General features: G+C 39.3%; 2 protein-coding genes and 1 long non-coding RNA gene across 3 annotated transcripts; all 3 read left to right on the forward strand.

Moving 5' to 3' along the window:
• Window positions 1–2,416: 2,416 nt before the first annotated feature.
• Window positions 2,417–6,019, forward strand: LOC143141617 (microfibril-associated glycoprotein 4-like). The gene is made up of 6 exons (XM_076302435.1): window positions 2,417–2,496; window positions 2,713–2,794; window positions 3,166–3,369; window positions 4,047–4,143; window positions 5,312–5,479; window positions 5,689–6,019. The coding sequence occupies exons 2-6, from the start codon at window positions 2,789–2,791 to the stop codon at window positions 5,940–5,942; spliced, it is 729 nt and encodes a 242-aa protein (XP_076158550.1). The 5' UTR covers window positions 2,417–2,496; window positions 2,713–2,788; the 3' UTR covers window positions 5,943–6,019.
• A 1,042-nt stretch (window positions 6,020–7,061) lies between these two features.
• LOC143128063 (microfibril-associated glycoprotein 4-like) lies at window positions 7,062–16,368 on the forward strand. Its single transcript, XM_076289745.1, has 6 exons — window positions 7,062–7,345; window positions 8,985–9,065; window positions 9,294–9,506; window positions 14,104–14,200; window positions 15,622–15,789; window positions 16,032–16,368. The coding sequence occupies exons 1-6, from the start codon at window positions 7,217–7,219 to the stop codon at window positions 16,280–16,282; spliced, it is 939 nt and encodes a 312-aa protein (XP_076145860.1). The 5' UTR covers window positions 7,062–7,216; the 3' UTR covers window positions 16,283–16,368.
• Window positions 16,369–17,286: 918 nt separating this feature from the next.
• LOC143141756 (uncharacterized) lies at window positions 17,287–19,324 on the forward strand. Its single transcript, XR_012990801.1, has 3 exons — window positions 17,287–17,393; window positions 19,116–19,195; window positions 19,305–19,324. It is a non-coding gene; the product is annotated as an uncharacterized LOC143141756 (long non-coding RNA).
• The last annotated feature ends 2,565 nt before the right edge of the window (window positions 19,325–21,889 follow it).

Consider the following 21,889-nt stretch of genomic DNA (forward strand, 5'->3'; position numbering starts at 1 on the left):
CCCTAAAAAAAACTCATGTGATATGTCTAGACTCTAGACAGTTAGAAAGGCCTACACATCATTTTGAGGTAGAAACTTGTTGCACTGTCCCCTAAAATAACTCATGTTATATGTATAGACAGTTAGAAACACTGTATGTAGGGGACAGGACCATTGCAACGTCTCATTTGTGCACAAAACACAAAAACATCAAATGATGATGACTAATCAACAAAATGTCAGCATGTCAATCACCTGTCAAGGGGGAGAACCTCGATTTCTGATTTGACATGACGTATGGAAACTAGGAGGCCATGTGACATTATGTATCGTATAAAGAACATGGCATCATGATTTAGACTTCAGATTGTACACACTTTCTCAAGGGGGATAGCCTGGAAAATCCAGACCCTGATTATCTAGAAAGATTAAGGGTCTGGCCACGAATAATGAAAATGGCCCAACTCAAGGGGCAGCACCAAGCATGCATTTGAAAATCTCACTGCATGCAATTGGATCACACTACAACAAATGTTTACTGACTGATTCCGGACTTTGACTGATTTGTTGCAGCGCTGTCATCATCTGTTTAGTTCGCCTCATGGCCCGCCCGCCTACAGTATATCAGATACACCGATGTGATTGGTTCCTCGCGATGCAAGGGGTAAAAGTAATGTGCATCATTACTCATTGCCAGAGTGTCTCTCAGGGACAATTCAATTGTGCTTTCTCATGAACTCTGGAATTTCCAGGGTACAAAGGGGACAGGTTATCTGCAGATACCTTTGATTCACTCTACTCTGCATTGTGGTGTATGGCCAGACTTTGTCAGGCTGTGTCCATTGTCAGTACTTGTGAATTAAAACTTTGTGATCAACGGCAGCTCTGTTGAGTCTCAGCGTGTCTTCTTGGATCAGGTTGTACCAGAGTGCTATTCTTAATTATTCAGAGTGCTAATTAGATTTTACATTGAGCAGCTATTGTAATCTTGCTTCAGAGAGGCCTGTCCCCTCTGTATGTCACAGCACTTAGTTTAGTTTGGACCCAAACATTCCTAGGCTCTAAGCAAAATCAAATGGATGCAAAGTGGATGAATGGAAACTGCTGGTAATGACTTTTCAAACGTCATTCAGCTGTTTCAGCGAGACGTGGCTACATGAATCTACTCCTAGCAGTGCTGTGGAGCTACACTGAGGTGGTTACTAACAGCATCCATGGGGAACCTGTGGAGTCAGTGGATGAATACAAGTATTTGGGCACAACCTTTGAGTCTGCTCACTTCCAACACCAAGCTAATCCTCAAGAAATGTCAGCATTGACAGCCTCTGAACACATTCAGTAAAATCATACATTATGATTTTACTGAGCCCAAATGAGTTGTATTATTTCTTCATTGAGAGCACCATCACATTCACTTTCACCAAAGTCCTTTTAGGAAAGTCCCTCCACTCAGCGACCATATTGCAACGCTTTTTGGGCACTTATTGGGCATCTATTTCTGCAGAAATGCGCGGGCGCAAGACACAAATCTTGCTCCACCGACAACAACACATGATTGGCACGATGTCTTCACAACACACCACATGATTGGCTCAATGTATTCACAACACAGCACGATTGACTCAATGTATTCACATGTCGACGTTTTGCCGTGGAAGGGGTGTGATATGTGTAGACAACTGCGTTACAAACTAACCCCATGCTATGGAGGTTTTTTTGACTGCTGTGTCTCCTCATTAGAAAGTCTCTGCTTTCACCTGCAGGTTCCGTTCTATCGGTTTCTCAAACTCAAACGGTGACTACAAAATGTAGTTAACATGCTCTTAACAAGAGCTAACAATCTAACTATCTTGTAGTTAACAAGACTTTTGGAATTCCTCTTAGACTCCCTCCTCTCAAAGCTGCAGATGAATAGGCTGGCTGGCAGGATTTTGCATGACCCCTCAGGAGATGACGACTTTGCAGCCTGTCCTGGAGAATACAGAAGTGGCTGGCAACCTTTGTGCCTGTGGCTGTCCAACTCCTCAACTCCAACACAACACATTTACTACCTCGATCACATGCATGGACTCCATCTCAGCCAATACCACAGACACAGAGTGATTTTGTTTTTGCTGACTGGTGTATGCACTTTACAACTACCTGTTTTTACATAAATGTATGTCCTACAACTTTCTGTATATCAATATATTTTCAATATACTTTTATTATTTAGAACTGTGTGCAGTTTGGATCAAAGAATTTAGAACGGAGCAGAGCGCTGGGTTGGACCCAGAGAGAGAGAGAGAGAGAGAGAGAGAGAGTCCATAGGTCATGGTGATAAGGAACAGGAAAAGACCTTGACCATGAATGAGTTGACATGGGGGGAGGGGCATAGTATGTGGTGGGCGTAGGTGGGGCGATCAGGAAAAAAGAAGGAATTGTAGAACTCTTCAGACGTTCACATGCTAGCTATACAATTTAGAACAGCTCGCTCTTCAGTTCAAAGGCAACAGGTTCCCCTCCTTGCCCTTCTAAGTAAGTATTTATTTTGTTTGACCAAATAGTTGGGGAAACTAATGTGTGTGAAATATTTGTCTGGTTTTCCACCAGATCTGAATTTTCCATAATACTTATACTTAATGATAACATGGCAGAAACCATTACAATTTACAGTACATTACAAACTGTGACCTTGAAATTCATGAAAATGTCAATAGGGTATTAGTACTCATATTTTTCTCATCTCCACAGGAATCTCACAACACCGTGGTGGTCAGTCCATGTGATTTTGTCCCAAAAGGTTCAAAGCTGTTTTTCTAAAGGCACAATGCAGGTTAGCATCTTCTCGCTTTCAAGAATTCTCCTTTTAAATATATATATATTTTTTTGCATTCAGAGTTTCTGACTAGGGTCAAGATCCCACACCAGACTCTCCACCCTGGGTGGCAGGTCCTTCAGTGCCCTGGAACTCCCTCCCCCAACCTATTTGTGACTGTCCTTCTCTTTCTTTCTTCAAAGAACATCTCAAGACCTTTTTGTCTAGGCAAAAACTCCTCCACCCAACATATAGCTCCATTGTCTTTGTTGTATTGTTTTTGTTTGTTTGTTGTTGTGTTTCCTTCCTTTCTGTGTAAAGCGACTCTCTCTCTCTCTCTCTCTCTCTCTTTCTCTCTCTCTCTCTCATCCTTCCCCTCTGATCACCAGATTTGCTGGATCATAGCTCTAATCCTCCCCCTAGTGGTCAACTCTGTCACTGCTGAGACAGCTAACTGTGAGGACATTTTCAAAACTGGCCACACTCTCAGCGGTGTGTACACCATTTACCCTACTGGACCCAGCATACCTGTGCAGGTGTACTGCGACATGGGCTGTGGCAATAACCATGTTCATGACGAAGGCAGGTGGACGGTGAGTGAAACAAGATATCAGACAGGATATCATCTGACTCAAAGGAACACGCCAACATTTTTTGGCATCATGAAATTGGCTTATTCACCATTGACTGAGCTACTGCATACACAGAGACGAGAAGGGTATGTATAAGCTAATTTCCCAAAATGTTGGCTTTAACGCAGCGCGACACAGATCTAGCTGAACATGATGCATCCTAGACTTCTGTACAATGCAAACATGCGCTGTGTTATGTCCAGCATGCATCAAGTTCAGCCAGATCTGCACAGCACAGTGTTGCAAGTCTGAGTGAATGAAATGAGCCTATTATTACACTTCTCTTAGCAGACAATTTACTTCAAACGGCAAGTGTACATTTTCCTTTCCATTTTTGTACGGAGGTCCTCAAGTAACTCTAGTTGTATTCAGTTTCTATATCCTCATTGATTGCATTTACAATAAACTTTTTCTGTCATTCAGCTATGCCACCATCACCTATATACATCATATACCTAGCAAGATCTCATAAAGTAAACAACAAAAATACAATAAGTTATTGAGATACAGTAAACCTATATTTTCATGCCTGGGAAAAATGGTATTAAACTAATATTCAATGTGGGCATACAGTAGAGATTCCTCTATTGATGTAGAAGATGGGGTTTGATATGAGGGTCTTGTTCTCTATTTTGCAGGTGATCCAGAGGAGAATGGATGGCACAGTGAACTTCTACAGGCCCTGGGATCAGTACAAGAAGGGCTTTGGGAACCAGGATGGAGAATACTGGCTGGGTAAGCATGGAGACACACACACACACAAACACACACACACACACACACACATTTTAATTCCTTTATTTGTGTTCACATTTTACAATATATTTCATTGAACACAAACAAATCAGCATTGTAAACCCAGTAGCCTATGCCTCTGGTCTCAGTTCATGGGTACAAAAAACAGCGCCTTCTCCATATTGTGCGACTGCCAATTAACACACACACACACACACACACACACACACACACACACACACACACTGGCAAGACAATAGGGATGCACCCGAATCCAAATACGTTATTTGGAAAAGCACAGATAATGCTAAATAACAGATAACAAATTTACCCGGATAACCACGTCATTATTCGGGGGGAAAGCTCCGCCGACTGCATCAAACTCGGCTCTACATCAGGCTAAAGCAGGTTGGTGGCTTTGCGTGCACATCATTCATCCCAAGCTGCATTCATCCCAAGCAGCCCATTGGCTGCACTATGCCTGTACACCAGTATTTTTTTTACCTTTTAACCTCATTTATTAACAAGTCTAAATATAAAAAAGTGACGTTTGAAAATTGCTCTGATTACTTTTGAATCTTTTAATCTAATTTTTCCCACTAATTATTCCTTATGTTGTGCTTCGTGGGGGGAATACCACACACACAAACACGCGTGTGAAAGGCCAGTGTAGCCAATACATCGGTAAGGCAATAGTCATTACAGGCATATCCCTCAGAAACATTAAAATCAGTAAGCTTCTGGATCTGAAGTAAATGCTGTGTTGCAAGCAATATGATGAGGGCTTGTCTGGGATTATATTGTATATCATTGATATCGGCCAGCAAAACATTTCAAAGCTATGTTTTGAAATTATGTGTGTAACGACATTATAGCATAATAGTTGTACATTACACTAAAGTACACTATTTAGCCTATGTTTATATACTATAGCTGTGGTAAGATTTAAACAACCTTTGATTAGCCAGTAGGTACAATAGTCACAACAATTACATTCCCAATGATATTAGGTTACATAGATACTATATTTTCCTGATTGCCCACTACAGGTTTCATATCCGAATATAGATACAGATACAGATAATTTTGTTAAAGGAACAGATACACGCATAAGCACCACAAACACACCATCCGTCTGTCACTCTGTCTGTGCTGTGTGAATGTTCAGGACTGGAGTGGCTGCACCAGCTCACCAGGAAGAAGAGGTACGAGCTGAGGGTGGACATGGAGGACTTTGAGGGGGGGCAGGTCCACGCCCAGTACTCCACCTTCTCTGTGGCCTCAGAGGCCGACGGCTACCAGCTACAGGTGTCTGGATACAAAGACGGGGGAGCAGGTACGGATTGACGCACACACACACACACACATACAGTACACACACACACACACACACACTCACACCCCCCCCCCCTCACACACACACTCACTCCAATCAATTATATTACCCAATAAGCTTCAATCAGTCCTCATTTTAAAATCTAGAATTAGCTTTATGAAAAAGCAACACTGGAATTTAAATGTGCAGTACTGTTTTCCATCCACCAGGGGACGCCCTCATTCATCACAATGGAAGGAAGTTCACCACCTTTGACAGGGATCATGATCTGTCTTCCTCTGAGAACTGCGCTCTGTTTTACTTCGGGGCCTTCTGGTACAACAACTGCCACCACACCAACCCCAACGGGCTCTACATGTGGGGCGCCCACAGTCGCTATGGCCACGGGGTCATCTGGCACCAGTGGAAAGGGTTTCATTACTCCCTGAAATCCATCACCATGAAGATCAGACCAGTGTATTAGTGATGATGATGGTAGTGTTGATTATGCTGATGAATTTACTGTATGTATTGCATAATTTAGATTTTGTTAAATATTTTTGTTGTTTTTAAAATAAGTTGAGTAATTATATGGAAATATAAAGTATTAGTCATGTTCCCACAGACTTACTCAATGGAGGAGTGCCATATGGCTATGTTCAAGACAACTTGAATCCTGCAAAGGTTTCTTTTTTTAGGATCTGAAGTGTCTTGAACATACCAGTCACAGTGGCACTGAGGTACAAAGTAGAATGAAAGTGAAATAAGGCTACCTCTCATTTTTTTGTGCATTATCTTGTGCACAGCCATAACATGGGCACTTGACATTGCTTGGTTAACAGTGCATAATGTTTATATAATAAACATTGCAAATGGGTGTGTGAGGGAGAGCGATCATTTCAGAGATTTGTATAGCAAGTATATATATGAGACAAGATATCGTAATGAAAATAAAAAAATAGAGATAAACGATAAATAAAAGGATACATTTGTAGAGCATTTATCAAGACATGGGGCGGCCATGTAACGCTCCGAGCGTTTATTTCCATATTTTACTTTCATTTTAATCTGACAAAAAGTGTGGGGGATAGAATCGTGTTCTAGCAAAAGTGTGTACGTTATAACACCCACATCCCACACGCTTGCTACGCCCCTGGCCATGTTTATAAGGAGCAGGGTAGACATGCAGTAGCCTTAAAACAAAATTTGATTCCCCATCCCCACAAAATTTGATTCCCCATCATGCCTGTCACCCACATCTGTGAAAGGCTTGTTTGCTTGTCTGCTTGCCCTTAGCAGCTCTGTAACACATCACCGGAAAGCCTCATAATCTCTCATATATCGTTCTTGTTCCTTAGAAGAAAAACATTAGGCTTGATAATATCAGTGGGAATGTGCCAGTCAGATGCAATAGTAGCTATAAGTAATGTTGCCCAGCAACATTGCTCAAAAAGTTATCTTGTGCATTATCAGCTTTACATGTTTATATATGCATGTCGGGAAAAAAAAAGATGTAGAGGCACAGAAGCTCCTCAAATCCCCACACATTATAAAAGGTGTAGAATCCCCTCCACAGTCTGAAGAGACCATCTAAGCAGTGAGTACTGTATGCTTTTACTTTAGTTAGTAAGTTAGTAGTTAGTTACCTATAGTTAGTCTAACACTACACTTGAAAGTCGGTTTGGTTTTGTGTGATCAATGAGATAACTGCACTTCACATTCTTCCACTTTCCATAATGCAAGCAGTAATGTAATACAATGAATGGAAAAAAACATTCATACACTCATTTCTTAGGCAACACAGTTCAATTATTTTCTTGCATATGTAGTCAAGATAAATTCAATGAAAATATTGTGAATAATGGAGCATCATCAACATGGCATGCTGTAAGTACATATTTCATAAACAAGACAAACATGTTATATTAGTTTAACAAACTAATGGCAAACGAACCCATCAACAGTTAAAACACAGTTGAAAACATAGAATTAATAAAGGCAGCTGGAATATTTTGAAATTCTCACAAAGACTTTCCATGTGAAACTTAAAGGAATCAAATCCGTTGCATGCAACCTGAGATAAAGAATAAAATACCTGACCTAAGTTCCTTTACCCTTGGGAAACGTCTGCCCTCATCCCATGCAGTGGTGGTAGTAGATTGGCAAATTTAAATTCATTATTTTACTTTCCACCCTCCTCCATTCAGTCTTGACAGTCATATCAGAACTATTTGGGTGCTATCTTGGCTTTATGGTGTGTAGGCTACACATAGGGAAAGTACCCGTGACAAACTGGTTGTGATACTGTAGCCTACTCGTGGATGGTACTGTTTTGCTGAATTTAAATACCTAATATTCCAAATATTGGTTTTATAAATCACGTTTGTTTGTGTTTATGGTTATATTTAAATTGTTCTTCAATCCATGAGGTTTATGGAAAGGCCCATGGTCCTCCCCAATATTCAACTATGCTTAAAATGCAAAAAAAAAAAAGTTATACTACATTAACCTATCACTCACAGCTTTCTGAAATAATCACTTGAAGAGTTTGGTTCCAAAACACTATATTTCCATTTTATAAAACATTAAAAAGTCAGGCTATTTAATTGTTTAATGCAGTGTTTTTTTGATTGAGTATAGATAAATCAAATAACAGTACCCAATTACAATTCTACTGAAATTACTTGAAAAACAGAATGTAAAAAATGGTGGATATAGCGTTTTGGTACCAAACTCTTCTCTTGCAGATGAAATCACAAACTAAAAGTAACATTTGTTAACTACAATACATTCTATAGGCCTACATAACTAGCCAGCAGCCCATGTAAAGTTAAGATGTGTTAATGTTCCCATCAACTGTTGATGTGACATTTCATGTTGTAATGCCAACCCTAACACTTCATTTACATGCAAGGTTATAAAACGGTGGTAAAACAGGTGTTTGTCATAATAACTAACACACACATTACCAGTTGGCTTCTGGCACTGGTATTTCTGAGAAAAAAACAACATGAAATCTGATAAATAAATTCCTGTGCTCAGAAAGCATTCCTCTGCCTTTTGTCTGTGAGGTTCATAGACACACACACGCTGTCCTATCATTTGCAAGGTTCTGAAGTCTCTCACATTGACTGAGACAAACCTCACACGGCACATGCTCTGACACGTGTTAGCTTTCTCCTAATGTTAATTATTAAATACAGTTGAACTGACAACGAAATCTGGTAATTTTGTAAAGTTTACAGATTACGCAGGTATGTAGCATTTCAAGATGCCACAATGCTCTGCATCAAAACAAGTGCACAAGTTCAAATTCACATATGACGGAATGTTTCAGACGACAGAGAGCTGGGCCTTCAGAAGAGGTCAAGACAAAGAAGGTCTTCCCAAGTAAGAGACGGAGTTGTAAGCCAGATAGTAGGTATTTAAAAATGCTCAGGAGACCCTGTAAATGTATAGATAATTTATTCACAGGCTTTCATTTTCATACTGTCCTAGTATACATATATTTTCCTCATCTCCACAGGAATCTCACAACACCGTGGTGGTCAGGCCATGTGATTTTGCCCCAAAGATTCAAAGCTGTTATTCTAAAGGCATAATGCAGGTTATTTGCACCATCTCACTTTAAATACTTTTCCAGCATTCAGTTTCTGACTAGGGTCAAGATACAAGATACAAAATTCCAAAAAAACAAAACAGATGATTATTTTTTATGTACCTACAAAATAGCATAGTGAAAGTGCATCACATGTTGAATGTCATGACTAAATAAGGTCTACAGTAAACAACCTGAGAATCTCTCTCTCTCTTTCTCTCTTTCTCTGGTCACCAGATTTTCTGGTTCCTCGCTCTAGTGCTCTCCCTGGTGGTCAACTCTGAGACAGAACTGCCAGCCAACTGTGAGGACATTTTCAGCAACGTCCGGTGCGGCCACACTCTCAGCGGTGTGTACACCATCTTCCCCTCTGGACCCAGCGTACCTGTGCAGGTGTACTGCGACATGGACTGTGGCAACAACCATGTCCATGACGAAGGCAGGTGGACGGTGAGTGAAACAAGATATCAGGTTCATCTGACTCAAAGGAACACGCCAACATTTTGGGAAATTGGCTTATTCACAAGGATAAAGGACTATTTGAGTACTAAATGCACATGTGCTGTTACTGAGCGCAGCTGGTGATCATGATGAGATGATGTTAAATCGCATACTGTCTTTTTCTGTTTTATGTTGTCTGTTTTACACTGTATATTTTAATATGGAACTATTGTGCTGCTGTCTTGAAAAGGAGATTCTGAATCTTAATGGGATTATTCCTGGTAAAAAAAAGGTTAAATAATAATACAAAAAAAACATCACAGCCAGATCTGTGCAGTGCTGCATGAAGTCAAATGAGCCTATTATTATATCCCTTCACATTTATGCATTAAGCAGACAATTTACTTCAAACTGCAAGTATAAATGTTCCTGTCCATTTTTGCATGGAGGTCTTCACATAGCTGTAGTTGTTCTAGGTCTAGTTGCAGTGATGTAGTACTCGAGTCCGGTCTCGAGACCGATTTCTGCTTTCTCGGACTCGACTCGGACTTGTTCCTTCAAAGACTCGGTCTTGACTCGGTCTCGGACCACAGTGGGAGGAGAAGGACTCGTAATTTCAGACCGAGTCCTCGAGACCAACGCATTTTTTTATGTTCATATAAAAAAAAAAAAATCACGGCGGCCACGTCTTTGCCCCTTGTTGGCCTTGGTGCTCCCTTCTTTCAATATTCTGCTTTGCATCCGTTTAATAGCGATTTTTATTTAGCCTATAGCCTGTCAAAATAATCTTAGCATCACAGCACAAACTAATTCAGTTTTACACAGTGGAGAAAAAGACAGCACATGGCAAGACCGAAAGTGCGTCCAAATTCACCCATTCTTCTCATTTGAAATACTCGCAATCGCTAAGCCTACTCATCACACTGGAACATGTATCACATCACATGAAAGAACTTTTTCTCAGCTTTTAAACAATGTTAGCCGCTAATTGCTGTGGTGAACGGTTCGCGAGAAAAGTAAATAATATAATTACATTGCATGAATTATCATCTATACTTTGAAAAATTTTTTTAAAGTACTTTTCTTACTTAAAATGGATCAAATAAAGGACATTTTTAAAAAAAGTAAAACATTTTTTTTTTAAAGGGGTAGTTGGTAATTTGTTGCCATATGGCAACAATGCACAATCGTGGAAAATGCTGTCAAATCCAATTTTTCTTTAAAATCTTATTTTTATTTCATTACAAATCTTTTAGAAATTAACTAAATTAAGCTTGCATTAGTTATGCTCTAATACATCTAGTTATAAACCTAACATAATACAAATTCAACTGTATTTTGGGCAATAAAGTGTTAATGTCATGGTAATATTGTCATAGTGTAGTCCGCCTTGGAAAATAAATAGCCTTCCTGTAGGGACATAAAGTAATTGTTTTGATCAAAACCAATGTTTATATTAAATAATGTCATCATTTAGATTACTTTATTTCATTTAGATGTCTTTCATTTTCCAAATTCATAGGGTTATATTGCAGTCAGAGAACATATTCAACTGTAGTGAGACCACATAGTCACAGAGCCCTGCCCCTCAGAAAGTGTGCCAATCCATGCCATTCACACAGAGAGACATAAGTATCCTTCACATATCCCCCTGACAGCCTTTCCCTACCCTGTAAAGCCATGCCTCATCCATATTTGGGGTCACACACACAAGGGTCAACCTAACGTAGGGGTCTCCGGTGTGGGTCATACTACAGGCTCACACTGGGCATGCCTTGGATGGCTCCACAGCAAGCCAGCCCACTTCTTACACCATTTATAGTGAGAGGAGAGAAGGGTCACCCCATTTGCCCTTGAACTTTGGGCCTCTGAAGTGTTAAAGCTGTAGCTAAAGAGACAGGATGGGTGACTGCAGCCTCTATCTGCTACACATATCAATGTTTTTCTCCTCATTGCTGGATTATAGCTAATCCTGACAGTTCTTTGGTGGAAGAGCCAACAATGTGCTTTTATCTTTCACAAAATCCCAAACAAAAATGGTGAAAACAGCATGTCTAGTTGACTGTGTAGTGAACAATAACACAAAATACATCTTTACCGCTCCAGTCACTATACTGTCTGAACCTCATTCCATAGACAATTTGCAAATTGATAAACATTTACAATATCCTAAAAGACTCCAAAATGTCTGAAATTACAAATAAAAGTGTAAATAATGTTTTTTTTACTTCAAAATATTGTCAAAAGTTGTATATATTCCCACAGTATCCTAGTGCAATGCAGTCCTATTGTAATCCTATGATACCATTAATTTGAATGGACACAAAAAGGTCCGTATTTGCATACTGTTGCCATATGGCAACAATTATATTTTGCCAATTTACAAAAAAATCATTATATATAAACTTGTTTTAATGATACATTGTTCATGTTTACATAGTCCAGATAGTGTTTTAATTTTTTTTCAAAGAAATTATGCATAAATTCTGAATTTTGACCATCCACAGGTAGCGGACAGGTAGTGGTGGTCACAGAGGTACCTCTCTGTAGGAAGTACTAACAATATATCCTCATCATGTGACCTAACAATTATTTTTTTATACCAAAACTAAAATCCCCTTTTTCACATATGAATAGAAAAATATAGGTTTTGTGTTACTGTCAATTAGAAACACTAAGATAAATTAATTGTTGCCATATGGCAACAACATGCAATAGAACATCTACATAAGGTGCTACACCCATCTCCCTACCCATTCATCTCGGTGGAATACTTAACGAACCCTTCGTTCAACACATGACAAACCATATATCAGAATAAACAGCAGACCTTACCGAACACAAAGGTGTAAGCCGTTCCAGAGTATTCCGGTTAAATTAAAAATGTAATCTGCAGCAAGGTCTACATTCATGTCTCCAACTTTGGTCTTTAGGTTTCAAAATGTGTTTAAATCGTTCTTCATGATTTCATAACAGGCCAAATACAAAATAAATGTTACAAATATTGCCTAGATATATTATATTAAAATATATATAAATATTAAAATCAGAGGATATACAACTGAGTAAGAGTTTGTGAAAGGAGTCTTAATGATCAAAAAATGCTAAGCATGCATCTAGGTTGCATCAGTTTCTTAAAGCTGAGCTGTGCTTAAATTGTTCAATACATGATTCCATAACAGGCCAAATATAAAATAAATATAAATATTAAATATAGCCTAGACATCTAAATATTAGATGATCAGATGATTTACAGTTCTACTGTATGTAATATGTCATGTTTCATGTTTTTGTAATGTTTCATACAGTACAGTGATTCAGGTCTACTGCTGTGAATAGGCTAAATACAACTTTGATTATTTTTATAGCCTACTACTGTATAGTTAACTTTGGCCTTGGTGCCCTGACATGTGGCCTTTGTGCCCCCCACCAAATATGCCCAACTGAAGGCCAAGTGGCCTTGCCCCTAAAATGGTGAAATTCCAAGCCTGGGCCTAACTGTTGATTATTAATTGGGGTGATATTAAATCATATGAAAACTGACATGTTTTTATGGTCTTGGTCTCGACTCAGTCTCGACTCCTAAAGGACTCGGTCTCGACTCGGACTTGCTTCCTCAAAGACTCTGTCTTGACTCGGACTCGACTGTATTTGAAAACCAACGGACTCGGTCTCGACTCAGTCTCGACCCTTCAAAGACTCGGTCTTGTCTCGGACTCGGCATAGGCGGTCTCGTCCCCATCACTATCTAGTTGACCAATTCAATTTCTGTATTGAAAAGAAAATCCTGACAGACTGTTTGGTTACAGTGTAGATCAGCTAAGGGGTAACTACCAGCAATAATGGTTGCCAAGCAAAACAGGCAGACACATCAGCTGCTAGTTACGTCCATGCTGGAAGTCGTAAGCCAGCGAAACTTTGCCAGACCCACTCTCAATCTCAATTGAGAAAGGTCTGGTGTCAACCAGGCTAATATCAATGCTTATTGAATGGTAACTATAACAACCAAGGAAACGGTGGAAGCTGGTTTCACAACAATGGAATCGACTGTAAACAAGCTAACTTCCCACCGTTATCCCGATGCAGTGAGCTGCCCGCTACGGCGGCGCTCGGGGAGTAGTGAGGGGTTAGGTGCCTTGCTCAAGGACACTTCAGCCATTCCTACTGGTGGGGGTTCGAACCAGCAACCACCTCCTGTTAAGTCCGAAGCCCTAACCAGTAGGCAATGGCTGCCCGACAGAACCACACAGAACCGCTTGTCTCCTTTGCGTGCTATAAAGGCATATAAAGACTATAAAGGCAATAAGTGGGATAACAGCCTTCGAGGTGTCCCAATATGGACTCGTCCATTAATTCTGATTGGGACATTTTGGTGTCCGTTATCCCTTACATAACACCAATGGAATGCTGGTAATGTGTACATTTTACTAATGCTTCAAGCGTAATCATAATCAAAAAATGGAACTATAGATGGAAATAGAGAAAATCTCTATTTTCATTTCTGTGGTATTAAAACAAAAGTGGCATTAAACATGGGTGGGCATAGATTCCTCTATTGATGTAGAAGATGGGGTTTGATATGAGGGTCTTGTTCTCTATTTTGCAGGTGATCCAGAGGAGAATGGATGGCACAGTGAACTTCTACAGGCCCTGGGATCAGTACAAGAAGGGCTTTGGGAACCAGGATGGAGAATACTGGCTGGGTAAGCAAGGACACATACACACACACACACACACACACACACACACACACACACACACACACACACACACACACACACACACACAGACAGTCATGGACACACATGCGTGGACGCATACTGTAAGCACGCACGCACGCATGCACACACACTACACATGGGATGCACACACACACACACCAAAACACACCACACTGTTGTGTCTTCTGCCGGTGGAACGGATATTAAAGACCTACTGAGTAACTCACTCAATATTGTAGGCTTTTATCTCCCTTACTTATTTAAGATTGTAAAGAAGTTCCAGAAACCCGTCAATATAAGGTTGTGCACTTACTTATGTGTATGCAACCCCTAGACTCATAATCCGTATGACATCACAATTTATGGTTACACTTTTGAAGGTATCTACATAAGAGTGACATGGCACTGTCATGAATGTGTCATAAGCATGATAAACAAGTCATCAACGTTTATGACATAACACTTCTGTCATTAAGTGTTGTTTTTTTTGTCATGACATGTTTGGATTAGGGTGAGGGTTCATGTGTCATGAGAGTGTCATGTCACTATTATGTAGATACCTTCAAGTAAAGTGTAACCATAAATTGTGCTACCCAATTTACTACTCTTAGGCCATATCCCTTAGATGTATCTAAATGAAATCAACATCAAATGAACTCAGAAGATACACTTAGCTCTACCGAATGATTAACACACAAATATTTTGGTTCTAGAGTTTATCTAAGAACTCAGGTTGCTTAGAAGTTAATCCCAGCAAAGTACAAACAGTTTTCTGTGTTGCTAAATTTACATATATATAAAAAAAAGAGTGTAAAAAGTTTCCTAGCCCACTGTAATAAAGTTTTGGAGATACGAATCAAAGAAGCAAAATGTTGGGTACAGGGACTGAAAACGGAATGATTTACATTTTGGTTCCTTCCTTATTTTTCTCTCCTCTGGTTATGGGTTAGAGCTTTATACAAGAGTGGTTAATAACATTCCTTTAAAAATGACATTGTCTTTACAAATTGATTTATGACGTGGCAGAATAGCCTAAGCTTAAATCAAAGCACAAAGCAAACTGTTAAAAGCAATGTGCCTGGGGCAAGATGTTAAAGTAGGCAATTAGCCTTTACAATATGAGATCCTCAAAAACGTCTGATAGCCTAACTTCAGGCACAGTAAATGTCATTGCTTTAAGCCCAGTGAAAGGCTAACTTGTTACACTTTACTTGAAAGTATCCACATAAGAATGACATGAACAACTGTAATGAATGTGACATAAACATTATAAACAAGTCATAAATATTTATGACATACCGTTTTCTGTGTTTAAGTGTCATTCGGTTTTGTCACGACAAGTTAGGGTTAGGGTTAGGGTTCATATGTCATCATGTCTGTATCTCTGTAAAATTAATGTTCAGGACTGGAGTGTCTGCACCAGCTCACCAGGAAGAAGAGGTACGAGCTGAGGGTGGACATGGAGGACTTTGAGGGGGGGCAGGTCCACGCCCAGTACTCCACCTTCTCTGTGGCCTCAGAGGCCGACGGCTACCAGCTGCAGGTGTCTGGATACAAAGACGGGGGAGCAGGTACGGATGGACGCACACACACACACACACACATACACACACGCACACACACGCACGCACACACACACACACACACACACACACACACTCACTCACTCACTCAGTCACTCACTCATTCATTCACTCCAATTAATGATATTACCCAATATGCTTCTATTAGCCCTCATTTCGAAATCTACTGTCAGTTTTATAAAAAAGCAATGCTGGAAACCAAATGTGCAGTACTGTGTTCCATCCACCAGGGGACGCCCTCATTTATCACAATGGAAGGAAGTTCAGCACCTTTGACAGGGATCAGGATCAAGGACCTCGGAACTGCGCTCTGTTTTACTTCGGGGCCTTCTGGTACAACTACTGCCACCACACCAACCCCAACGGGCTCTACATGTGGGGCGCCCACAGTCGCTATGGCCACGGGGTCATCTGGCGCCAGTGGAAAGGGTTATATTACTCCCTGAAATCCATCACCATGAAGATCAGACCAGTGTATTAGTGATGATGATGGTGGTGTTGATTATGCTGATGAATTTACTGTATGTATTGCATAATTTAGATTTTGTTAAATATTTTTTGTTGTTTTTAAAATAAGTTGAATACTTATATGGAAATATAAAGTATTAGTCATGTTCCCACAGACTTACTCAATGGAGGAGTGCCATATGGCTATGTTCAAGACAACTTGAATCCTACAAAGGTTTCTTTTTTTAGGATCTGAAGTGTCTTGAACATACCAGTCACAGTGGCACTGAGGTACAAAGTAGAATGAAAGTGAAATAAGGCTACCTCTCATTTTTTTGTGTATTTATCTTGTGCACAGCCATAACATGGGCACTTGACATTGCTTGGTTAACAGTGCATAATGTTTATATAATAAACTTTGCAAATGGGTGTGTGAGGGAGAGCGATCATTTCAGAGATTTGTATAGCAAGTATATATATGAGACAAGATATCGTAATGAAAATAAAAAAATAGAGATAAATGATAAATAAAAGGATACATTTGTAGAGCATTTATCAAGACATGGGGCGGCCATGTAACGCTCCGAGCGTTTATTTCCATATTTTACTTTCATTTTAATCTGACAAAAAGTGTGGGGGATAGAATCGTGTTCTAGCAAAAATGTGTACGTTATAACACCCACATCCCACACGCTTGCTACACCCCTGGCCATGTTTATAAGGAGCAGGGTAGATATGCAGTAGCCTTAAAACAAATTTGATTCCCAAAAGTCACCACCATCATGCCTGTCACCCACATCTGTGAAAGGCTTGTTTGCTTGTCTGCTTGCCCTTAGCAGCTCTGTAACACATCACTGGAAAGACTCATAATCTCTCATATATCGTTCTTGTTCCTTAAAAGAAAAAATGAGGCTTGATAATATCAGTGGGAATGTGCCAGTCAGATGCAATAGTAGCTATCAGTAATGTTGCCCAGCAACATTGCTCAAAAAGTTATCTTGTGCATTATCAGCTTTAAATGTTTATATATATGCATGTCGGGAAATCAGAAAAAAAAAGATGTAGAGGCACAGAAGCTCCTCAAATCCCCACACATTATAAAAGGTGTAGAATCCCCTCCACAGTCTGAAGAGACCATCTAAGCAGTGAGTTCTGTATGCTTTCACTTTGCCTATAGTTAGTCTAACACTACACTTGAAAGTCGGTTTGGTTTTGTGTGATCAATGAGATAACTGCACTTCACATCCTTCCACTTTCCATAATGCAAACAGTAATGTAATACAATGAATGAAAAAAAAAACATCCATACACTCATACTCTCTTAGGCTACACAGTTCAATTATTTTCTTGCATATGTAGTTAAGATAAATTCAATGAAAATATTGTGAATGATGGAGCATCATCAACATGGCATGCTGTAAGTACATATTTCATAAACAAGACAAACATGTTATATTAGTTTAACAAACTAATGGCAAACGAACCCATCAACAGTTAAAACACAGTTGAAAACATAGAATTAATAAAGGCAGCTGGAATATTTTGAAATTCTCATGAAGACTTTCCATGTGAAACTTAAGGGATCAAATCTGTTGCATGCAACCTGAGATAAAGAATAAAATACCTGACCTAAGTTCCTTTACCCTTGGGAAACGTCTGCCCTCATCCCATGCAGTGGTGGTAGTAGATTGGCAAATTTAAATTCATTATTTTACTTTCCACCCTCCACCATTCAGTCTTGACAGTCATATAAGAACTATTTGGGTGCTATCTTGGCTTTATGGTGTGTAGGCTACACATAGGGAAAGTACCCATGACAAACTGGTTGTGTTACTCGTGGATGCTACTGTTTTGCTGAATTTAAATACCTAATATTCCAAATATTGTTTTTATAAATCACGTTTGTTTGTGTTTATGGTTATATTTAAATTGTTCTTCAATCCATGATGTTTATGAAAAGGCCCATGGTCCTCCCCAATATTCAACTATGCTTAAAATGCAAAAAAAAACAAACAGTTATACTACATTAACCTATCACACAGCTTTCTGAAATAATGACTTGAAGAGTTTGGTTCCAAAACACTATATTTCCATTTTATAAAACATTAAAAAGTCAGGCTATTTAATTGTTTAATGCAGTGTTTTTTTGATTGAGTATAGATAAATCAAATAACAGTACCCAATTACAATTCTACTGAAATTACTTGAAAAACAGAATGTAAAAAATGGTGGATATAGCGTTTTGGTACCAAACTCTTCATTTGCAGATGAAATCACAAACTAAAAGTAACATTTGTTAACTACAATACATTCTATAGGCCTACATAACTAGCCAGCAGCCCATGTAAAGTTAGGATGTGTTAATGTTCCCATCAACTGTTGATGGGACATTTCATGTTGTAATGCCAACCCTAACACTTCATTTACATGCAAGGTTATAAAACGGTGGTAAAACAGGTGTTTGTCATAATAACTAACACACACATTTACAGTTGGCTTCTGGCACTGGCATTTCTGAGAAAAAAACAACACGAAATCTGATAAATAAATTCCTGTGCTCAAAAAGCATTCCTCTGCCTTTTGTCTGTGAGGTTCATAGACACACACACGCTGTCCTATCATTTGCAAGGATCTGAAGTCTCTCACATTGACTGAGACAAACCTCACACGGCACATGCTCTGACACGTGTTAGCTTTCTCCTAATGTTATAATTTAATTATTAAATACAGTTGAACTGACAACAAAATCTGGTATTTTTTGTAAAGTTTACAGATTACGCAGGTATGTAGCATTTCGAGATGCCACAATGCTCTGCATCAAAACAAGTGCACAAGTTCAAATTCACATATGACATGGAATGTTTCAGACGACAGAGAGCTGGGCCTTCAGAAGAGGTCAAGACAAAGAAGGTCTTCCCAAGTAAGAGACGGAGTTGTAAGCCAGATAGTAGGTATTTAAAAATGCTTAGGAGACCCTGCAAATTTATAGATAATTTATTCACAGGCTTTCATTTTCATACTGTCCTAGTATTCATATCTTTTCCTCATCTCCACAGGAATCTCACAACACCGTGGTCAGTCCATGTGATTTTGTCCCAAAGATTCAAAGCTGTTATTCTAAAGGCATAATGCAGGTTATTTGCACCATCTTTTTTTCAATAACTTTCCTGCATTCAGTTTCTAGAGATACAATATACAAAATAAAAAAAACAGATATTGAGAAATGATTACTTTGTATGTACCTACAAAATATCATACTGCAAGTACATGACATGTTATTCTCCTGATTAAATAAGGTGCATCACATTCAGTCAGATCTGAGCCTAATATAATATTTCGCTTCAAGTATTAAGCAGACAATTTACTTCAAACCGCAAGTATAAATGCCCCCCCTCCCCCCAAGTAAATTATGATTAAAGCTCTGTGCTAGCATCATGTTACAAATGAGCCAAGGCATTTTTCTTTATGGTTTCTTTTACGGTTTCCACAACAATGTAATGTGCAGGTGTGAAATTAGTGTTGAGCCAAAAAAAAAACATTATTATCGCTGCTGCAAAAGTTGGGCCCAAAACCCTTAATCTTGAAGCAAACTGAAAGACTTGCCCTCAAAGCTCATTTCTAGTGAATGTTTCAGACCCAGTTAATCACTGCTATTTAACTGGTGCTTCAAACATGCAAAAACATATGGGTTTTCCTCATATTTCCTCCTTCAAATTCCATCTTTCGTCAAAAAACAAACCACTAACCCCATCTACCCTCATATAACCCCATGTAAGAATGAAAGATGAAGATAGTTGGAGGAACTAGTGTAGGGTGAATCCCATATTTGTGTGTGTGGTTGTGTGCTTCAATGAGTCATTTCAGATTATTGACATTTTATGCTTTCAGGTGCAGCGAAGCGGTTACCCACCCGACACGAACCAAGGAGTCTAACGCAGGCACTAAAGCACAGCTGAAACAGGCATGTTTTTATCTCTCTTTCTTTTGTCCAAGGCTTTGAACCGGTTCAAAACTTTTGATGTTTTGCTAGGAACAGAAACGAAACCAGAAACTTTCTTTTTTTTTATGTTCCAGAACAGAATCGTTTATCTAAAATAATGATAACCGGTTAATACCGTAATTTTTTGGTTCTTTGACAAGATTTCTGTGCAATATGACTTGGTGAGGTTCACTTCCAGTCGTTCACTCATCGGGATAAATTAAATAGAGAAGCTTGCCGCCAAGTAGCCTAATCAAGATCGTATCCCAAGCTGTAGGCTCTGTAGTCTCTCAAGCTCAATCATAAGAGGTAAATACTGTACCAAGTATCTCACAAATGGTTGGTTTTAAATACAAATTCTATCAATTTAGATAAGCTACGAATTTCCAAATGCATTGTTGTAAAAATCTGTTGGGTCAAGCTAACGAAAATATAGTTAAATAATCTTGGACAGCTAGCATTGACAGTAGGCCTACCTTGCCAATAGACCTCTCCAGAATAAGTCCCGCCTCCGTAACTTCCGTATCCATCCAACTTCCGGTCGTCAAATGTCTATGGGAAATAACATGGCGTTTCGAAATATCATACGTGTCAAACTCTGTAGGTGACAAAGTAGAAAAAGCTAGACTGTTTCAATACATACAGGAATTAAATCCACAAATCAGAGCACAGAATCCATTTATATCGATAAAACATATAGCTGATGAGACACCACCTGTCATGCTTCCTTTTTTCACTGTTAACATCTTCCAAAAACATCCAGACAGTCATGAAATCAAATGTATTTTAGAGTACATAACATGATGTTGTAATCAATCTCATTGATGAGGAGTTTATTGATCAGATGGAGATTGTATTACATATACAAATGCCTTGCAATATCATTAATATGTACGATTTTCATATTCCTTGTGCACTAGACTCACCCAGGATGACCTCAGCATCAATCACCCCCTCTGGTGACCTTCAGGAGGGCGACTCAGTGACTCTGACCTGCAGCAGTGATGCCAACCCACCAGTGCACAACTACACCTGGTACAGGAAGACCAGAGATGAAACAGCTCTTCTGGGCACAGGGAGGATGCCCAACATCCTCCAACAACATATCTTTTAACATACACGTCACAGCTCCAATATTTCAAAATGTGTTGATGTGTTTGGAATATAGGCGACAGAAGACTAACTCAGCCAAAACCGTAAAAAACACTCACAGCAACACAAAGGTAAGCATTACACTTACACATATCAACACATAATGAATTGACAAGTAAGCTTGGTAGAGGATTGAGATGTCTGTCCCAAACCTCCTCACTAAATCTTGCCCCATAATATATAATAATATAAAATGCATCATACCAGACAACCAGAAAAATACTTGAGGAATTTCCGCTTTTTTGTCACTTTGACACTTTGTCTTTTACAGGAAGTCTCCAATCTTGCCTGCTGTGACACTACCATGGACTGTGGCACTGGCCAGATAGATGCGACAGATCGTAAAGATGATGATGATGATGGAGTCCAGTACACCAGTGTTCAGTTTAAGCCCAAAAAACAGCAGGAAGTGCCCAGCCAGGAAGAGGACATCCAGTACGCCAGTGTCCAGTTCAGCAAGTCCAAACCAGAGTCTACAATCCCTGAGCCGCCTCTGTCTGGCATGCCACA

The sequence above is a fragment of the Alosa pseudoharengus genome, unplaced genomic scaffold, assembly GCF_046254945.1.
Source record: "Alosa pseudoharengus isolate Yale_2024_CS ecotype anadromous, Long Island Sound unplaced genomic scaffold, YU_APseudo_1.1 YU_APseudo_1.1_scf_1, whole genome shotgun sequence".
NCBI lineage: Eukaryota > Metazoa > Chordata > Actinopteri > Clupeiformes > Clupeidae > Alosa > Alosa pseudoharengus.

Coding starts and splice junctions, on each gene's coding strand:
- LOC143141617 (XM_076302435.1), top strand. Junction 4,144..5,311: donor GGATGGAGAATACTGGCTGG/GTAAGCATGGAG, acceptor GTGAATGTTCAG/GACTGGAGTGGCTGCACCAG. Junction 5,480..5,688: donor ATACAAAGACGGGGGAGCAG/GTACGGATTGAC, acceptor TCCATCCACCAG/GGGACGCCCTCATTCATCAC.
- LOC143128063 (XM_076289745.1), top strand. CDS start 7,217: ATGAATGGAAAAAAACATTCATACACTCATTTCTTAGGCAACACAGTT. Junction 7,346..8,984: donor CATCATCAACATGGCATGCT/GTAAGTACATAT, acceptor TCATCTCCACAG/GAATCTCACAACACCGTGGT. Junction 15,790..16,031: donor ATACAAAGACGGGGGAGCAG/GTACGGATGGAC, acceptor TCCATCCACCAG/GGGACGCCCTCATTTATCAC.